This window comes from Mus musculus, chromosome 19, assembly GCF_000001635.26.
Source record: "Mus musculus strain C57BL/6J chromosome 19, GRCm38.p6 C57BL/6J".
NCBI lineage: Eukaryota > Metazoa > Chordata > Mammalia > Rodentia > Muridae > Mus > Mus musculus.
Window position 1 is genome coordinate 21,819,147 of NC_000085.6, and position 15,650 is coordinate 21,834,796.

Genomic DNA, 15,650 nt, shown 5'->3' on the forward strand with positions numbered 1-15,650 from the left:
AGGATTCTGATGCAGAGACCCTGTGGGGATGCTATTGCTTACTGGATCTCTCCCTTGCTTTCTACCTGCCTAGGGATAGTGCTACCCACAGTAGGCTGGGCCCTCCTGTTTCATTTAGCAATCAAGAACATGCCCCACAGACAAGCCAATGGACTAGTCTGATCTAGAAAATTTCTCAGTTGAGGTTACTTGTTTCTAGTTGACTCTACTTTATATCAAGTATATCAAGTTAGCACTAAATAAAATTAGCATATTGGCCTAATCTCCCCGCCCTCCCCGCCAAAAAAAACAAACAAACAAACAAACAAAAAAAACCCCTACAAAGTTGCTATTGGAAAGTTGCCCGTGTATTTTTTATTATGTTTGTTATGAGACTAGACTCAAGATGGAATTCAGTCTGGTCTAGAACTCACAGGGCCTGCCTGCCTCTGCATCCAAGTGTTGGGATTACTGGAAGGAGCTACCAAATCTGGTCACACCTGCTTTTAAAAAGGTTTTTTATAGTTGGTAGTTTCAATGAGTTCGTGCCAGAAAAACTGTTAAACAGTTGGCTTCTTTTTCTGCCTTGAAAGAACTTATCTAAGCCTGCTGGCTGAGCTGGCTCAGGGCTTGCGTCACAAGTGTGAGATGTCAGTGCAACCTCCCTACAAGGCAGGCGAGGTGCCAGGAGAGGTAAGGGGAGTCCTGGGATTGCTGAACAGAGTCCAGCTGAATCATGCAGCACCGGGTCCACTGAGAGACCCTGTCATGAAACTAATGTGAGTCGTGAGTGAGGAAACCAGCTGACAGGAGCATCCTGCCTCCACACATGTTTGTTCCCTCATGTTTGTATGCATGTATGCAAAGGCCACGCTATGTACTTTATATGTTTGTATATAGTATGTACATGGATGGAGGAATAAGTATATTAAGAGGCTGTGGACATTGTAACTGGACTCCTCATTATGGCTTCAGAAGTTTGTTACTAGATAAACCTGTACGTATTATGAAAATGGTAATTATTCCTTCATACTCTGAGTTCTCTTACCAGTTTTCAAATGCAGACATACTAAGGAACTAGACTCCATTAGTAAGCTGTAACCTCAGAGCTAATTATAGAAGGGGAATGACTAGATAGTTGGCAGCTGTATGTATGTGTGGAGCAGTGTGCAGACTATGTCCACGTGTGTTCATGCAACCCAGACATGAGTAAAAATGACAGGACACAAATGAGTAATAAATAAATCAGGCTGTGAGCTGAACACCGGGCTCCTGGGATCTAGCAGATACACTCATCCCGTTCCTCAGAGAGGAAGCTGACTCACCAATTATCAGAGTCCTCAAGATGGGAAACAGTGGGAATTTGAAGATTGGGAAACTTCATTAGAAGTTGGGGAATTTCATAAAGAAGTTTTTAAAAGGGGTAGGGTGAGGCATGGTAGCCAATCAGTGCATTATAACTAATTAGTACATTCAAATCAGGGGAGGTGATTGTATTAGTTATTTTTGTCATTGCTATGACCAAATATTTTACAGGAAGCAACTGGAGAGGGGGGAGGGTTTTTTTTTTTGTTTATACTTTGAGAAGGGATATCACGGCAGGGAAGGAAGGCTCAGTGAGTGGCCAGGTTGTGAGGCAGCTGAGCACAGAGAATCCACAGTTATCAGTCAGAGGGAGAGGAACACTGGTGTTGGCTGACTCTTTCACAGACTGGTGCCACTTGCATTTAGGGTGGGCCATCCTACCTCAGTTTACCCAGTCTGGAAATTTCCTCACAGACATGCCTAGGGATGTCTCTCTATAGTGATTTAAATCCCACTAAGTTGTCAGCAGTATTAACAACCGAGAGACTGGAGAGATGGCTTAACCATTAGGAGCGCTTGCAGCTCTCGGAGGACAGGAGTTTTGTTCACAGCCTAGGTTGGGTGGCTCACAACCACCTGTACCTCCAGCATCTAGCCTCTATGGGCACTTGTTTTGTGTATATATATACACAGAGACACAGGACCACACATACACTTAAATAAAAATAAAATAAATCTTAAAGAAATTAACCATCATGATGTTTTGTCTATATGTGTGTTAGTGTACCACCTTCATAACCCAAAAGAGGTTATCAGATCCCCTTGAACTGGAGTTATAGATGGTTGTGAGCCATCATGTGGGGGTTGGGAATTGAACCCAGGTCCTCTGGAAGAATAGACAGTGCTTTTAACCACTGAGCCATCTTGCTAGCCCCTAACTGCATTTTCTAAATACCAGTGAAAAAGCTGAAATTGAGGACCCAGCTTTGGTGTAAATGATCAGTCATTGGGCTATATAGAGATGCTCAGAAGAGATGAGGGGGCTGCAGCAGGGGGTCACATGTTGCATTATAATATCTGTGTGTCTTTATTTAGAGTAGTGGTTCTCAGCCTGTGGGTCATGACCCCTTTGGTGAGGTGGGGGTCACATAGCTGATACTCTACATATCAGATATTTACATTAAAATTTATAACAGTAACAAAATTACAGTTGTGAAGTAGCAGTGAAATAATTTTATGGTTGTGGGTCAGCACAACATGAGGAACTGCATTAAAATGCCGCAGCAGAAGGAAGGTTGGGGATCCCGCTAATTTAGAACATTACAGAGCTCCTTCCCGTGGCTCTCCTTGTTTGACTTGCTGTAACAACTTTGTGCAAGGCTTTTTACCTCTTCAGTCTGAGCTAGTTAGGGCACTGGGCTTGGGTAGACATCATCCTCTTCATCCCTGATGCTCCCATTCCAGTCTGTGCCATCAGCATCTATCAGAAACCCACAAGGAGCCTCCCTTCTAGTCCATTCAGCAAATGTCATCCTGGGATATGCTGGGAGGGGTGGGAGGTTGGTGGATAGCGGAGATCGGATCACACGGTTTCCTGCTTTTGCTGACCTCCCATGCTTATTGAGCCAAGGGGCATGTGTGTGCCTTGGACCTGTTCCATTTCCCTCCTTCTCACCTCACTTCTTGTTCTCCAGTGACTTGCTTGGTACAGAGTGTAGTGCTTGATATAGAATGTGCAGCTCACAGGCCTGAGGCCCCCCGGGCTGGGTTCTCATTTTACAAAGATACTTCTCTCATGGCGGCTAGTTTGAGCACTGGGCTCACAGCATCGTACAAAGGATCCTTAATGTGTTATTGAAAAACTCAGTGCAATGAATTGATTTTTGAAACTCTTAGTTATCATTTTTAAAAATTTGGCTCTTTATCTTTTCTCCTGTCTTTGTGGGGTCGAGTTATCATGTGACCAGTTTTTTACTTTTTCACCAAGGTCCTTATAAATGTTAAATGAAGAATGTGAGAAATTCTGTCTTTGTAATAAATAATTTAGTTAGTCTTTTCAGGTTTAGGCATTTCCAAGCTATCTACTGAACTTAGATTCGTCTCTCTAGCTAAAAACATCGAAACAGCATATAATTCAACAACATAATTCGTATAGATTTATGTTGAAATATATGGTTAATTTTCATAGTGAATTTATATTAGGAATATGTAACAAGAATTGGAGAAGATGCATTGAAGTACCTGGTATACATATGGTTATCTTTCTGTGTGCCTGTTTTTACAGAAGCCTTCTGCACTCTTGACTTTTTTCTCCATTAATTAATTAATTAATTTACTTTACATCCTAATCCCAGTCCCCCCTCACCCCCCACAGAGCCTCTTCCCACCTTCCCTTTACCCCTGAGAAGGGGGAGGCCCCCCTGGGTACCAATCCACCCCGGTACCTCAAATTACTGCAGGACTAGGCACAACCTCTCCCACTGAGGCCAGACAAGGCAGCACAGCTAGGGGAACAGGATCCACAGGCAAGGAACAGAGTTAGAGTATGCCCCCACTCCAGTTATGGGTGGACCAACATGAAGACCAAGCTGCATTTCTGCTGCATATGTGTATATATGTGGGTGTGTGTGGGGGGTGCGGGACCCAGCTTGTCCATGTTCTTTGGTTGTTGGTTCAGTCTCTGAGAGCTCTCAAGAGTTCAGGTTAGTTGACTCTATTGGTCTTCCTGTAGAGTCCTTAACCTCTTTGGGTCCCTCGATCCTTTCCCCCAACTCTTTTACAAGACCTCGTGAGCTCCATCTAAAGTTTCACTGTGGGTCTCAGCATCTGTCTTGGTCAGTTGCTGGGTGGAGCCTCTCAGAGGACAGTTATGGTAGGGTCCTGTCTCTGCTGGCTGTGCCTCAGGTAGACCTACTCTATACATTGACTTTTTAAGAATACACAAAAGGATTTTTTTCCTGGAAATTTACATGTAAATAAATGTAATTGTTTTGAGTATGTGAACTATAACTAATTAAATTATATCTTAATTTTTTTGATTTGTTTATGTTGGCCCAACTTGAATCTTTCCTCTTGACCATAGCATGTATATACATAGATAGTTTCTATTTCTTTTGCTAATTTCAGTTCTTTTTTTTTTTTTTTTTTTAAAGATTTATTATATGTAAGTACACTGTAGTTGTCTTCAGATACACCAGAAGAGGGCATCAGATCTCATTTCGGGTGGTTGTGAGCCACCATGTGGTTGCTGGGATTTGAACTTCGGACTTTCGGAAGAGCAGTCAGGTGCCCTTACCCACTGAGCCATCTCACCAGCCCTAGTTTCAGTTCTTAACAGAGTACTTTTGTATCCCACAGGTTTCGGCCCCATCAGGATGCAGACCCTGAGAAGCCACGCGTTGCAGCCATCATCGACAGGCTCATTGCTTTTAAGAACAATGACAACGGAGCCTGGGTCAGAGGAGGAGATATTATTGTTCAGAATTCAGCGTGAGTGTCATCTACAGAGATAATAATCTGCCGACACTGCTGGCTATTTTTAAGTTTTTTATTTTTAGATTTTTGAAGACAGGGCCTGAGGTGTCCCAGGCTGGCCTTGAACTTGATGTGTAACAAGACCTTGAACAGATCTTTATAAGTATTGTCAGCAGTGAGGGCCACCACAACCAGTTGGATTTTTTTTTTTAACTGAGTAGAACGAAGATACAGTTGTAGTCTCTGGAATTACTTTATTAGTATTAACGGACTGGATGGGCTCTGAGGATGAACGTTACTGCAGAGGTTTGGATCTCTCTTATTCTGGAGCTTTTGATGGAAATGAACTTGTCTAGTGACCTGAGAGGCCTTCTGTAGGTCGACCAGAAAGCCAGAATTTAGCCTTTTTCTAACCAAACACTGTTTATGCCAGAGGGCTAAATAGAGACTTTGAAACTGCCTCAGGGTTTTGATTTTTATTGTTGTTCTTTTTGGAAACACTGTAAAGTTTGTCCTGTCTTCTTTCCACTCCTCTCAAAATGAAAGTTGTCTAATTCTGTCTTAATACGCCTGCCGACTTGTGTGTTACTGGAGGCAGGAAGCATCTTGCTTGTTTTTTTTCCACTTGAATGATTTTAAGAGAGAGGCCTGTTGCATTCTGAGTTCAGTTTTACTGTTCAAAGGTCTAGCAAAAAAAGTTTTGATTTTTCTCTGACCATGTTCACCCCCAAATTTAACGTTGTATTAAATCTGTAGGGAAGGCATACCTCTCAGACTGAGAAGTTGTGAAGCAAAGAGTATGATATAATTCTTTCTAAAAATAAAGATTAAAAACACATTTTAGCTAGTACCTTTATATGGTAAGTTCCAGATACTATTCAAATACCTGCAATTGTTTAGTATATTTAATTCTCTCGAGAATCATATAAGAAATGTATCATTATTTCAATCTATGGATGAGAAAACTGAGGTGAAGGGCCTGAGAACCAGGTCACAGTTGGCAATGTCAGTATTTGAACTTGGCACTTTCATGGAGATGGTACTTTGTTGACGGGAGGTTGGACTGCTGTGTGGTTGCAGAGTTGAGCATCAGGAATCCGGGATTTCATGGTCACACACCGAGGGACTTGCCTCTCCCATGTTTCCTGATCACTTAGACAAATTCTCACCTTTTCCCTCTTACAGATTTGCAGATAACGGAAAGGGGCTGACCTTTGCCAGGTTTGTAACGGCTTTAATTTGATTATTTTAAAGCTTTAAGGTAAAACCATCCTTAGTATTTTTGCCTGTGTGTTTTGGAATGGGGGTGGGGAGTTATTAACCCAGAGAGGTTTTATAATTTATTAGCATAAAAAAATTAATAGAAAGACAAAAAAAAAAAAAAAGATCCACACTCTTCTTGGTACCACTAGAGGGCCAAAACACACACATTTTAAAAAACAGACTAATTGCATTTATGCCAAAGTTGTAGATGAATTTAGCTGAAATTCCACAGAAGGGTAGGGTAGTCATTAACTGTGCCTAGAAGAAAACTCTTGAACTTTGGGCTAAAGGTCTTTAAATATAAAGGATGAAAGAAGATAAATGGGTGAAGATCAAAAATTCTAAACTCTGCTCTCAGATTTAACTTACAAAGAAGATAAGCTTTGAGAACTAAACCCCTGTGTGTGTGTGTGTGTGGGGGGGGTGGTCTCTGAGCTTTTTGAGTATTTTCCCACATTGCTGGGGGTCAAATGAGTCCACACTGCCTGTGTACTCTGTGGCTGACCTGCGCCTCTAGACTTTTATGTAACTCGCTTTTTCTGTAGACAATGATTATTCTACTGGCCACATTACACAAGCTTGTCACTTAATTGCTGTATCCTGGGCAAATCCATCGTTGCTTGAGGCTAATCAGCTGTTGCTAATAAATTAAAACTCTAGCATTTATATGTAATTTTCAAATTACTCACTAATTTATAAGAGGACTTTTCATAGCATAAAAGCAATTTCTGAGGGTTTTATAATATATATCAGAAAAAAGATATTAGCTTAAGTTTTTATGGTTTAGCTTTTTAAATTACAGCTTCACTTCTTTTGGGGGGGGGGTTGTTTAAACTTCCCGGACAATGTAACCATTCTTCTCTTTTCTCCAGTGATGGGAGCTTCCCAAGCGATGAAGGGTCCAGTCAGGAGGTGACAGAGTCCCTCTTTGTCGGGGAGAGTAGGAATTACGGCTTTCAAGGTGGCCAAAACAAGTACATGGGCACAGGGGGAATCGATCAGAAGCCTCGGACGCTACCCAGGAACAGGTGAGTTGGACTTGGGCAGTGGGGAATTAAACAGCGAGACAGTCTTTTCTGTAATGAGCCTGGATGCATTGCCTCACTTTGGCTCTTTCCCGTCTGGGTACCAGCACTCACTGTTACCGTTATTATCAGTGTCTTATTATCCTCATGGGATATTAGAACATTAATAATTATCCATGTCATAGGTTTTATTACCAGTTTTGTGAAGGAGTTGTTCTTGTTTCTTATCCCTTACATAAGACCTATTATATAAGTGGATTCTCCCCACCCCCCTTAATGTGTTTTCTTTCCTGAGACATAGAAAGTTGCCAAACCATAAACTATGACATTAGGTCAGTTTCCTGCAATCCATGATGCTGGGTTTTCAGAAATAGCCACTGGAAAAGGGAAATTACCTCTGAAAAGAGCCTTAGAAAATGAGAGTTGGTGGATGCCAAAGCCGCCACAGAGCCCAGCCGAGGCCATGTAATTAGATGTGTCTGAGATGGTGAGGGGGTTGGGGGAAAATGGGCAGGTGTTCTTCATTACAATCAGAATCCTTCTCTCTCTCTCTCTCTCTCTCTCTCTCTCTCTCTCTCTGTGTGTGTGTGTGTTTGTTTGTGAACTGTTTTTTTTTTTGAAAATAGATTCTTCTCCCGTACAGTACATCCCAACCATAGTATCCCCTCCCTCCCCTCCTCCGTGCTCCCCTCTGCTCCTCCATGCTCCCCTTCCCCTCCCCTCTCCCCCAGATCCACTCCATCTCCACTTCCTCTTTAGAAAGGAGCAGGTCTCCAAGAGATGACAGCCAGACAGGACATAACAAGATGCAGTAAGACAGTATGGAAGCCTCCTGTCGAGGCTGGACAAGGCAACCCAAAGGGAGGAGAAGAGTCTAGAGAGCAGGCCAAAGAGTTAGAGGTACACCCGCTCCCACTGTTAGGAAGTCGTTCCTCCTGCTTTTCTGAGGGGTTCCCTGACGTCCCAGGGGAGCGACCCGATGGAGACCTCCACTTTAGACTCTGTATGTCTCTAGCTTTGGGTCTATGCACCCATTTCTAACTGCCAGAGGAAAACTGACGATGACCAGACCAGGTATTGACCTATAAGCATAGCAGAGTACCATTAGGGATCATTTCATTGATCCTTCCCTCCCCTCCGACAGTTGTGTTCAGTTCCACCCTGGGTCCCTGAGCTGAGTCTCTGGTTCCTGGCTAGCCAGGCAGTGTACGGCATGGATTCCCTCTTGAGAAGTAGGTCTCACGTTAACTAAACAACTTTCTCTTCCTATACTTTCTCCCTCCATCCCTCCTGACAACTCCCAACTTCCCATTCCTGTCTCTACCCACCCCCAGCCACCCGAAAAATCTATTCTCTTTCCCCTTCTCAGGAAGACCCATGTGTCCCCTAAAGTCCCCCTCTTTACCTGCCCTTACTGAGTCTGTGGACTGTAGCTAATCTTGATTTACTAGTAAATAGCCATATTTGTCTTTCTGGGTCTGGACCCATTTGCCTGCAAATTTCATGATGTTATTATTATTATTTTTTTAAACCTCTGAGCAGTACTTCATTGTGTAGATGTACCACAATTTCTTTACCCATTCGTCAGTTGTGGGACACCTAGGCTGTTTCTAGTTTTCTGACTTTTATGAATAAAGCTGCTGTGAACATATCTGAGCAAGTGTCCTTGGGATAGGATGGAGTGTCCTTTGGGTATATGCCCAAGAGTGGTCTTAGGTGTATTTATTCTCAGTGTGCTGAGGAACTGCCCTATTGACCATCAGAGTTCTTAAAGTAGCATTTGGATGAGAGCCACCGTTAAAGCTAGTTAACCCAGCACCCATGTCCGAGGTTTGGAGCTATCTTTATTACATGTGTGGGAAAACCAGGTAGAGAATAATCTCAGGGGAATTCTCAGGACCTCAGTTCCAAGGTAACGCCCACTGTGACCCATGGAGAGTCATCTTATTGTGGGAATGCTCCCTCTGGGTGTGCGTCAGGATGAGGCAGGGGAGCAGGACAGACAGACCGTCGGTTTTCCTGGTGTCCTGTGCTGGATCCCTGAAGTAGCGAGCACACCATACTGTGTAGCTTTCGCGTTGAATCACGAGTACTGCTAGAAAACGAACTTCCTGTTGTGTATGCTGTGATGCTGAAGCCTGAGCCCAAACCCGCGGACGGACGTTTGAGGCGCGTGCTCTGTGTGCCTAAATGTATCCCCAGCCATGCTTAAGAATCTCCCGTCACTAACGTTTATCAAATGCTCGCCTAGGCCTGTTCTCCGTAGCTCACCTTCACTTGACCCTCTCAAAATGCAGGCAGGTCCGTCCTGCAAGCTCCTGCTTTATAAATGAGAGTTTGTTAAGTAAGGGAGGTGGGATTTGAACCCACTGAGTTTGGCTTCAGCTCTGCCTGCTTCCTGATTATGCTGTAACTGTGCATTTTACAGAAACGCAGGTTGTCAGCCTTAGGGGCCGTAGTGAGGCTCTGAGCAGCATATTTCTGGGTTTTGTTTTTGTTTTATAAATTTTGACAGCTAGTTTTATTTCAAAAATGCTTTTTGTATCTTCGCTAAGGAAGATTAAAGAAACAACAAAAACTCGCCCCTGAATTCATGAGCTCAGGTTTTATTTGACTGTGTTTATAGTCTCGTCTGGTTTATGTTAGAGTCTTATTGGTTTATGTGCCCAGAGTCTATGTATAAAGTATAGTTTTAATCAGACAGTTCATTTTTCTTGCTAGTCTAAACATTTTTGTTGTCAAACTCTGCCAAGGTGCGGGTCAGCTGCTCTTAGAAATCCTCCGAATTACCCTTAATAAACACTTTAAAAGCTTTAATAGATGAAGAAACCTATTAAATAGGTGAAGAAATCCAAGGAATTTGCAGTATTATATATTATGGCTTAAATAAAGTTGCTTTACTGCAATGAAGCCACAGATTAAAACATTTCTTTTATCCGTTAATTCTGGCTAGTGATTAGGAGGATAAGAAAGGAAGAACGACACACTGAAAATTTTAATTCAGCAGTCTGACAGTCCAGACCCCAGGCTTTCACATCTTCATGAACTTTTAGGTTTTGCCTTTTTACTTTTGTTCTGTGGCTGGACAGGAGAACTTCTCTGCTCATGAATTTATCTTTTAGAACAGAATCACAATGAGTTACCAAATAAAACCTCTTCCTCCCATATCCCCATCTCCTCCTCCTCCTTCCTTCTCTTCCTCTTTGTCCTCAATTTTTTATTTTATTTTTTTGCGGTATCCGGGATCTTGGTCACGTGAGGCAAACACTGAGCTACATCGCCAGCGCTGAACAAAGCATCACTGCTGAGTTGATTCAGGGAAATTCAAGTCAGTTCTTTAGAGAGACCTCTGCAGTGCTCAGATCAGTAGGTCTCTCCTGACCCAGTCTGCTGTAGCTTATTGTTTCTAGAGCACTAATTACCTGCAATTTTTTAAAGTCTCTCCTAAGATCTTGTATTTTCACGACATTAGGGCTCGTCTCTCGCTTACCACTGTGTCTTGAGATTTTATTTGCTGCTTACTGGAGACTCAGCAGTATTCAAAGACCATAAATGTTATGAAAGAGACAGGCCCGCATTTATTAAACATTATCTTGTATTTTTATAGGACATTCCCAATCCGAGGCTTTCAGATTTACGATGGGCCTATTCATCTCACAAAGAGTACTTTCAAAAAGTATGTGCCAACTCCAGACAGGTACAGCAGTGCAATTGGCTTCCTCATGAAGAATTCCTGGCAGACAACACCCAGGAATAACGTTTCCCTTGTGAAGTTTGGTCCACAGGTAAGCATGTTCTCATGGCTCCTCCACAGGGACTGGGGCGAGGGAAGGCAGTCACACCTTCCCAAGGACAAGGTGCCAATAAAGGATGTGCCCTGAGTCTGAATGACAGGAAGAAAAGTGTGGTAGTAGCCATTCTTCACTCTCACACACTGGATCCCACTGGGTCCAGGTGGAAACACAAGTCTGTGACTCGGACTGTTTTGTGACATGAGATGATGTCTTCAACAGGATAATGACTTAGAGTGGAGCTATGGGGAGATTGGCCAGATTCACAGGAATAAGATGGCTCATGAGATTTGGGACAGTGAGTAATAAGCTGGACAGTAAACCCGTCAACACTAAGAGGTTTGGTTTCTTCCAAGTGATACGTGTTTCTGTGGCTTATAAGGACAAAAAGTTGATCTGAGGAGGCATACTGGGGCAATGTGGAAGAAATTGGGTTTGGAAAGAAGACTCTAAAGAAGACTTAGAATTTGTATTTTGTATTTATGTTGCAGTTGCCCCCAGAATAGTTTTCTTAGCCATTTCACTGTTACCCACAATCCATAGGACATTCTTCATTACCCACAATCCACCGGACAGTATTCCAGAACCTCCAACCTTCTCCATCTTGCTGGTTCCCCGATAGCTGTGGCATGAGAGAGTCTGAGCCTCCAGCTCTCTGACTCACACACAGCCAAAACTAGAACAAAACTCACTGTTTTCTCCCCACATCCACACGAAACTCAGAGCGGCTTGGTTTAAAGTAGGGCTTGAGATGGGTTTTTCAAAAGCCATAGCATAAGAGAATCCGTAGCGATCTCATCCGTCCTCGCTATGGTGAGGATGCCGTGGGAACAGTTTGTGAAAGCAAGAGATAAAGCAACGGTGGGACCGGGAACCTAGAGCCACTCAACTCCACGCAATGCTGTTTCCCTTTGAGGGGCTTATCCTTTAGATGTGCTGTTGATGCACAAGCATCCCTGGGCGACGAGTGCAGAGTGTTTACAAGTGCTTTTGTGTGCCTTGAAAAGTGTTAGTGGCTTTCTCCTAACAGGAAATAGAAATAAAAGTAGAAATGAAAAGAAAGTCTAAATAGAAAGCTCCCCTCCCTTTCTTCCCCCTAGCTGGATGCTATATGTTTAGTGAAGGATTTGTTTCAACTTTACCTGCTGTTCTAGGGATTTAGACCAGGGCCTTGCATACTCTGGCCAGAGTTCCACTAACTGAGCTACATCCCCAGCCTCCTAGGAAAGGCTGTGCAGTAAATGCCTGACACAGAAGTTACGGAGCCAGGCATGTTTTATCTTCAGATGAGATGTGACAACACTTGTTTTCCAGCATAGTCAAGTGAGTTCAGCAGAACTTGGCCATCTTAAGCCGCATCAACACTGTGTGTCGGTTTTGGACTGTACTGATTTTTTTTGGCTGGGTACGAGTGATATATAAAGCTAAGTAAATCATCTAGCATGAAGTAAAATGATTACTGGAATAGTTTGAATAGATTTTTATTTAGTTCAGGTTTGATGTGCATACAGGGAAACGCACAGAATCTTACATGTGGGTTTTATTTATTTATTTCATTTTTTTGAGACAGGGTTTTTGTGTATGTAAGCCCTGGCCATCCTGGAATTTGGTTCCTAGACCAGGCTGGCCTAGAACTCACAGAGATTTGCCTGCCTCTGCCTGACAAGTGCTGGGATTAATAGGTGTGTGCGTCCAAGCCCGGCTGCATATGGAGTTAATAATAATAGTTTTCCAAACACTATGGCTGGTTCTGCTTTACTCCTCCCCCAGCTTATCATTTAGTGGAAAGAAAAAAAGAATATAAATATATTAATATAAAAATGAAGTTGTAGTTTAATGCTGCCCAGTTGGGCTTTAGAAATGTTTTTTGCTCAAGGGTGTCGCTTTGTAGCGCTCAGATCAGCTACCATGGTTGACATCATGACGTGTAACTTCCGTGCCTCAGCAGGAAAGCTGTAGTACAACCCTGGGGCTCTGTGGCAGGTGCTATGTGAGCCTGTAGGAGCCTCATTCTGTAATGGTTCTGGTCTTCTCCATTGCCAGGTCTCTCTGAACGTCTTCTTTGGAAAGCCTGGCCCCTGGTTTGAGGATTGTGAGCTGGACGGCGATAAGAACTCCATCTTCCATGACATTGATGGCTCTGTGACAGGATACAAGGACACCTATGTGGGAAGGATGGACAACTACCTGATCCGCCATCCAAACTGTGTCAATGTTACTAAGTGGAATGCAGTGATCTGTAGCGGGACCTACGCCCAGGTAGGCAGGGCAGGTGGTCCAGGCCCTCAGCTCCTGGTGACAGCAGGGTGACTTGGGGGAGGGGAGGGTCCCAAGCACAGTATTTATAGAGGACGGGAGGAAAGCAAGTGGCCATGGAAGAGAAAGGGAGAATGTTTTACTAAAATCTCCCTGAAACCAGTTAAATCAAAGAAGCAAACCAGCAGTGGAACTTAGTGATACAACCAAGACAAGAGAAGTCACATTCCCTTTTTTGAGTCAAGGTTTCCCCATGCAGTCCAGGCTGACTTGGAATTTGTGGCAGTCCTCCTGGCTCTGCCTCCACTTCCTGTGGCCTGCGACAGATAGGTAGGTCTGATGTTTCTTGACCCTTAGGGTTTTCTTACCGCAGTTCAAGTGTGTTCCCTTAAGGGAGTTTTACCCTCTGCTTCCACGGTCCTTATCTCTGTGACATCTGACTTTGAGATAGAATATTAGCAAGTGACCCAGAAAGAATGAGTTTCCAAGGAAGGAACCTGAGGTTTGGAAATAAATAGACAAGAAGGAATCCAGGGAAATCCGAATTATATTATGATAGTAGGAAGGAACCTGAGGTTTGGAAATAAATAGACAAGAAGGAATCCAGGGAAATCCGAATTATATTACGATAGTCTGCGGAGATATGAAAGGGATAGCACAGATAGATGGGGAAATACGTCTTTGAAATCATTAAGCTAGTATGTATTTGAGCAGAGGAGAGGCTCATTTGTAAAGTATGCATAGTTAGGAGCATAGGCTCTGGAGTCAGACTGCCTGGATTCTGTTATGTGCTGAAGTGTGAGGTGGGCAAATTAAAAGGTATTCGGTGGCCTTGCATAATAGGACAGTGAGAGGACAGGATACTCCATGGTACACATTTAGCGTGGGGTCTGGCTGCTGCTGGGGAACCTGCTGCCATTTGAAGAAGCAGGGCTGTAAGTTCCAAAGCTGGTTTTAACAGGGAGAGGATGGAGGAAGATCTTACGGAGCTGAGGCTTCAATTATCCAGAAATTTGGAGGAGGAGGAGGAGGCAGAATCTTTAGCCCCATATTTAGGGCAGTAAAAGTGAGGGGTTTAATAACAGACTGCTAGGCTAGGCGTGGTGGTGCATGGCTGCGATTTCAGCATTCAAGAGGCCAATGCAGATAGAGCCCCACTTCATGGTTAAATTGGGCTACATAGTAAGACAGTAGCTCAAGAAGAAAAATCAGAGGGGAACAAAGAATAAAGGAAGGGGTTGATCTGAGCACCAGGAAGGAAATTGGAGGAAGAACAAGGAATACTCTTAAGTCACACTGGCTTGCAATAGCCGATACCAGATGCCTCTTTTATTGTGCGGTTTCGCCACTGACCTTGCCTTAGCAGCCAAGCGTACGTGTTTGTGGGTTCCTGCCTCGGTGCTTCTCCAAGTACGCCGTGTCTGATGTGGTTTTCCTTCTCTTAGCCTTCTGTAGCTGGCATTCCTTACAACAGAATTCTTCATCATTCTTCTGACTTTGAAATGATTGTAAAAGACATTGTTACTCTTAAATTAAGGGAAAAAAATGTCTCAGCTTGCTCTCTGTAGACAAGAAAAAGCATGAGGAAGGATGGAGACTGGACAGCGTTTCCTGTTTATTTTATTAGTGTCTTTGTTGTGGGAATTCTCATTCCTCTGAACAGATGGGGAAAAGAACAGTCATAGAGGAAGGAGCAGGTCGTGGAAGGGTCAAGACGTGGACGGAGAGTTACCTACAGCATCACAAGAATGGGGCTTTAAAGTGGGATCCCTGTCTTTCATTTTGTTCTTACTCAGAATTGCCCCTGGTCCACATTGAATGTCCCTATCAGTACTTAGACTCTTCAGATGCTGTAAAATTAAAGCCAGAACAAAAATAAGGAACCTCAACTCTTTTTTTAGTAGCTGCTGTTTTTATTATTTTTTTGCTATCTGTGTGTCTGTGTACGTGTGTGTATGTGTGTGTATGTGTGCATATATATGTGTGTGTGTGTGTTTGTATATGTTTGTGTATATGTGTGATTGCATGTGTGTATATGTATGTGTGCGTGCCAGACTATGACTGAAGATTGTGAATGTTCACTAATGAAGATGTTATATGTCTATAAAGTATGTGGTATATGGTTATAATAAGTTCATAATTTTCATAAGTTCTAGTTTTTAACTAAATACTAATATGTTCTCATTTATACCTCCGTCAGCCTTTTGACTCTTTGGGTTGGTAATGCTATTTGAAATAGGAAACTAGTCATGCCCTTTTAGGAAGCAGGGTAATAATTTATATCTGCTTCAAGCTGAGGGAAGGCTTGAGTCATTTATGCTTCCTGGGAGACTCTAGGAGTGTGAGAATCATGGGTCAGGAAATCTTTCCTGAAGATTTGAAGTTTGGGGAGAAGCCCGGACGCATAGCTCTTTGCTTTTCTTTAGGAGTGAATATGGTGTGCACTTGTGGCAGAAGGGGGAAGAAAGAGGAGGCCAAGACAGAATCCTCATGTTTGTTTCCAGCATGAACAAGGCTGTAGCTTTGGCTGGATACTGATCTGTTTTAGGAAATTGTT

At 43.1% G+C, this 15,650-nt stretch overlaps 1 protein-coding gene across 2 annotated transcripts in view; it reads left to right on the forward strand.

Annotated features, from left to right (window-relative positions):
- Nucleotides 1–15,650, forward strand: part of Cemip2 (cell migration inducing hyaluronidase 2) — an 80,021-nt gene that overhangs the window by 40,807 nt on the left and 23,564 nt on the right. For both annotated transcript variants that reach the window (NM_031997.4, NM_001033759.2), the window contains 5 exons: nucleotides 4,642–4,773; nucleotides 5,944–5,979; nucleotides 6,894–7,049; nucleotides 10,654–10,831; nucleotides 12,881–13,096. In NM_031997.4, the coding sequence (NP_114386.3) occupies nucleotides 4,642–4,773; nucleotides 5,944–5,979; nucleotides 6,894–7,049; nucleotides 10,654–10,831; nucleotides 12,881–13,096 (718 nt within the window). The remainder of the gene's footprint in view (nucleotides 1–4,641; nucleotides 4,774–5,943; nucleotides 5,980–6,893; nucleotides 7,050–10,653; nucleotides 10,832–12,880; nucleotides 13,097–15,650) is intronic.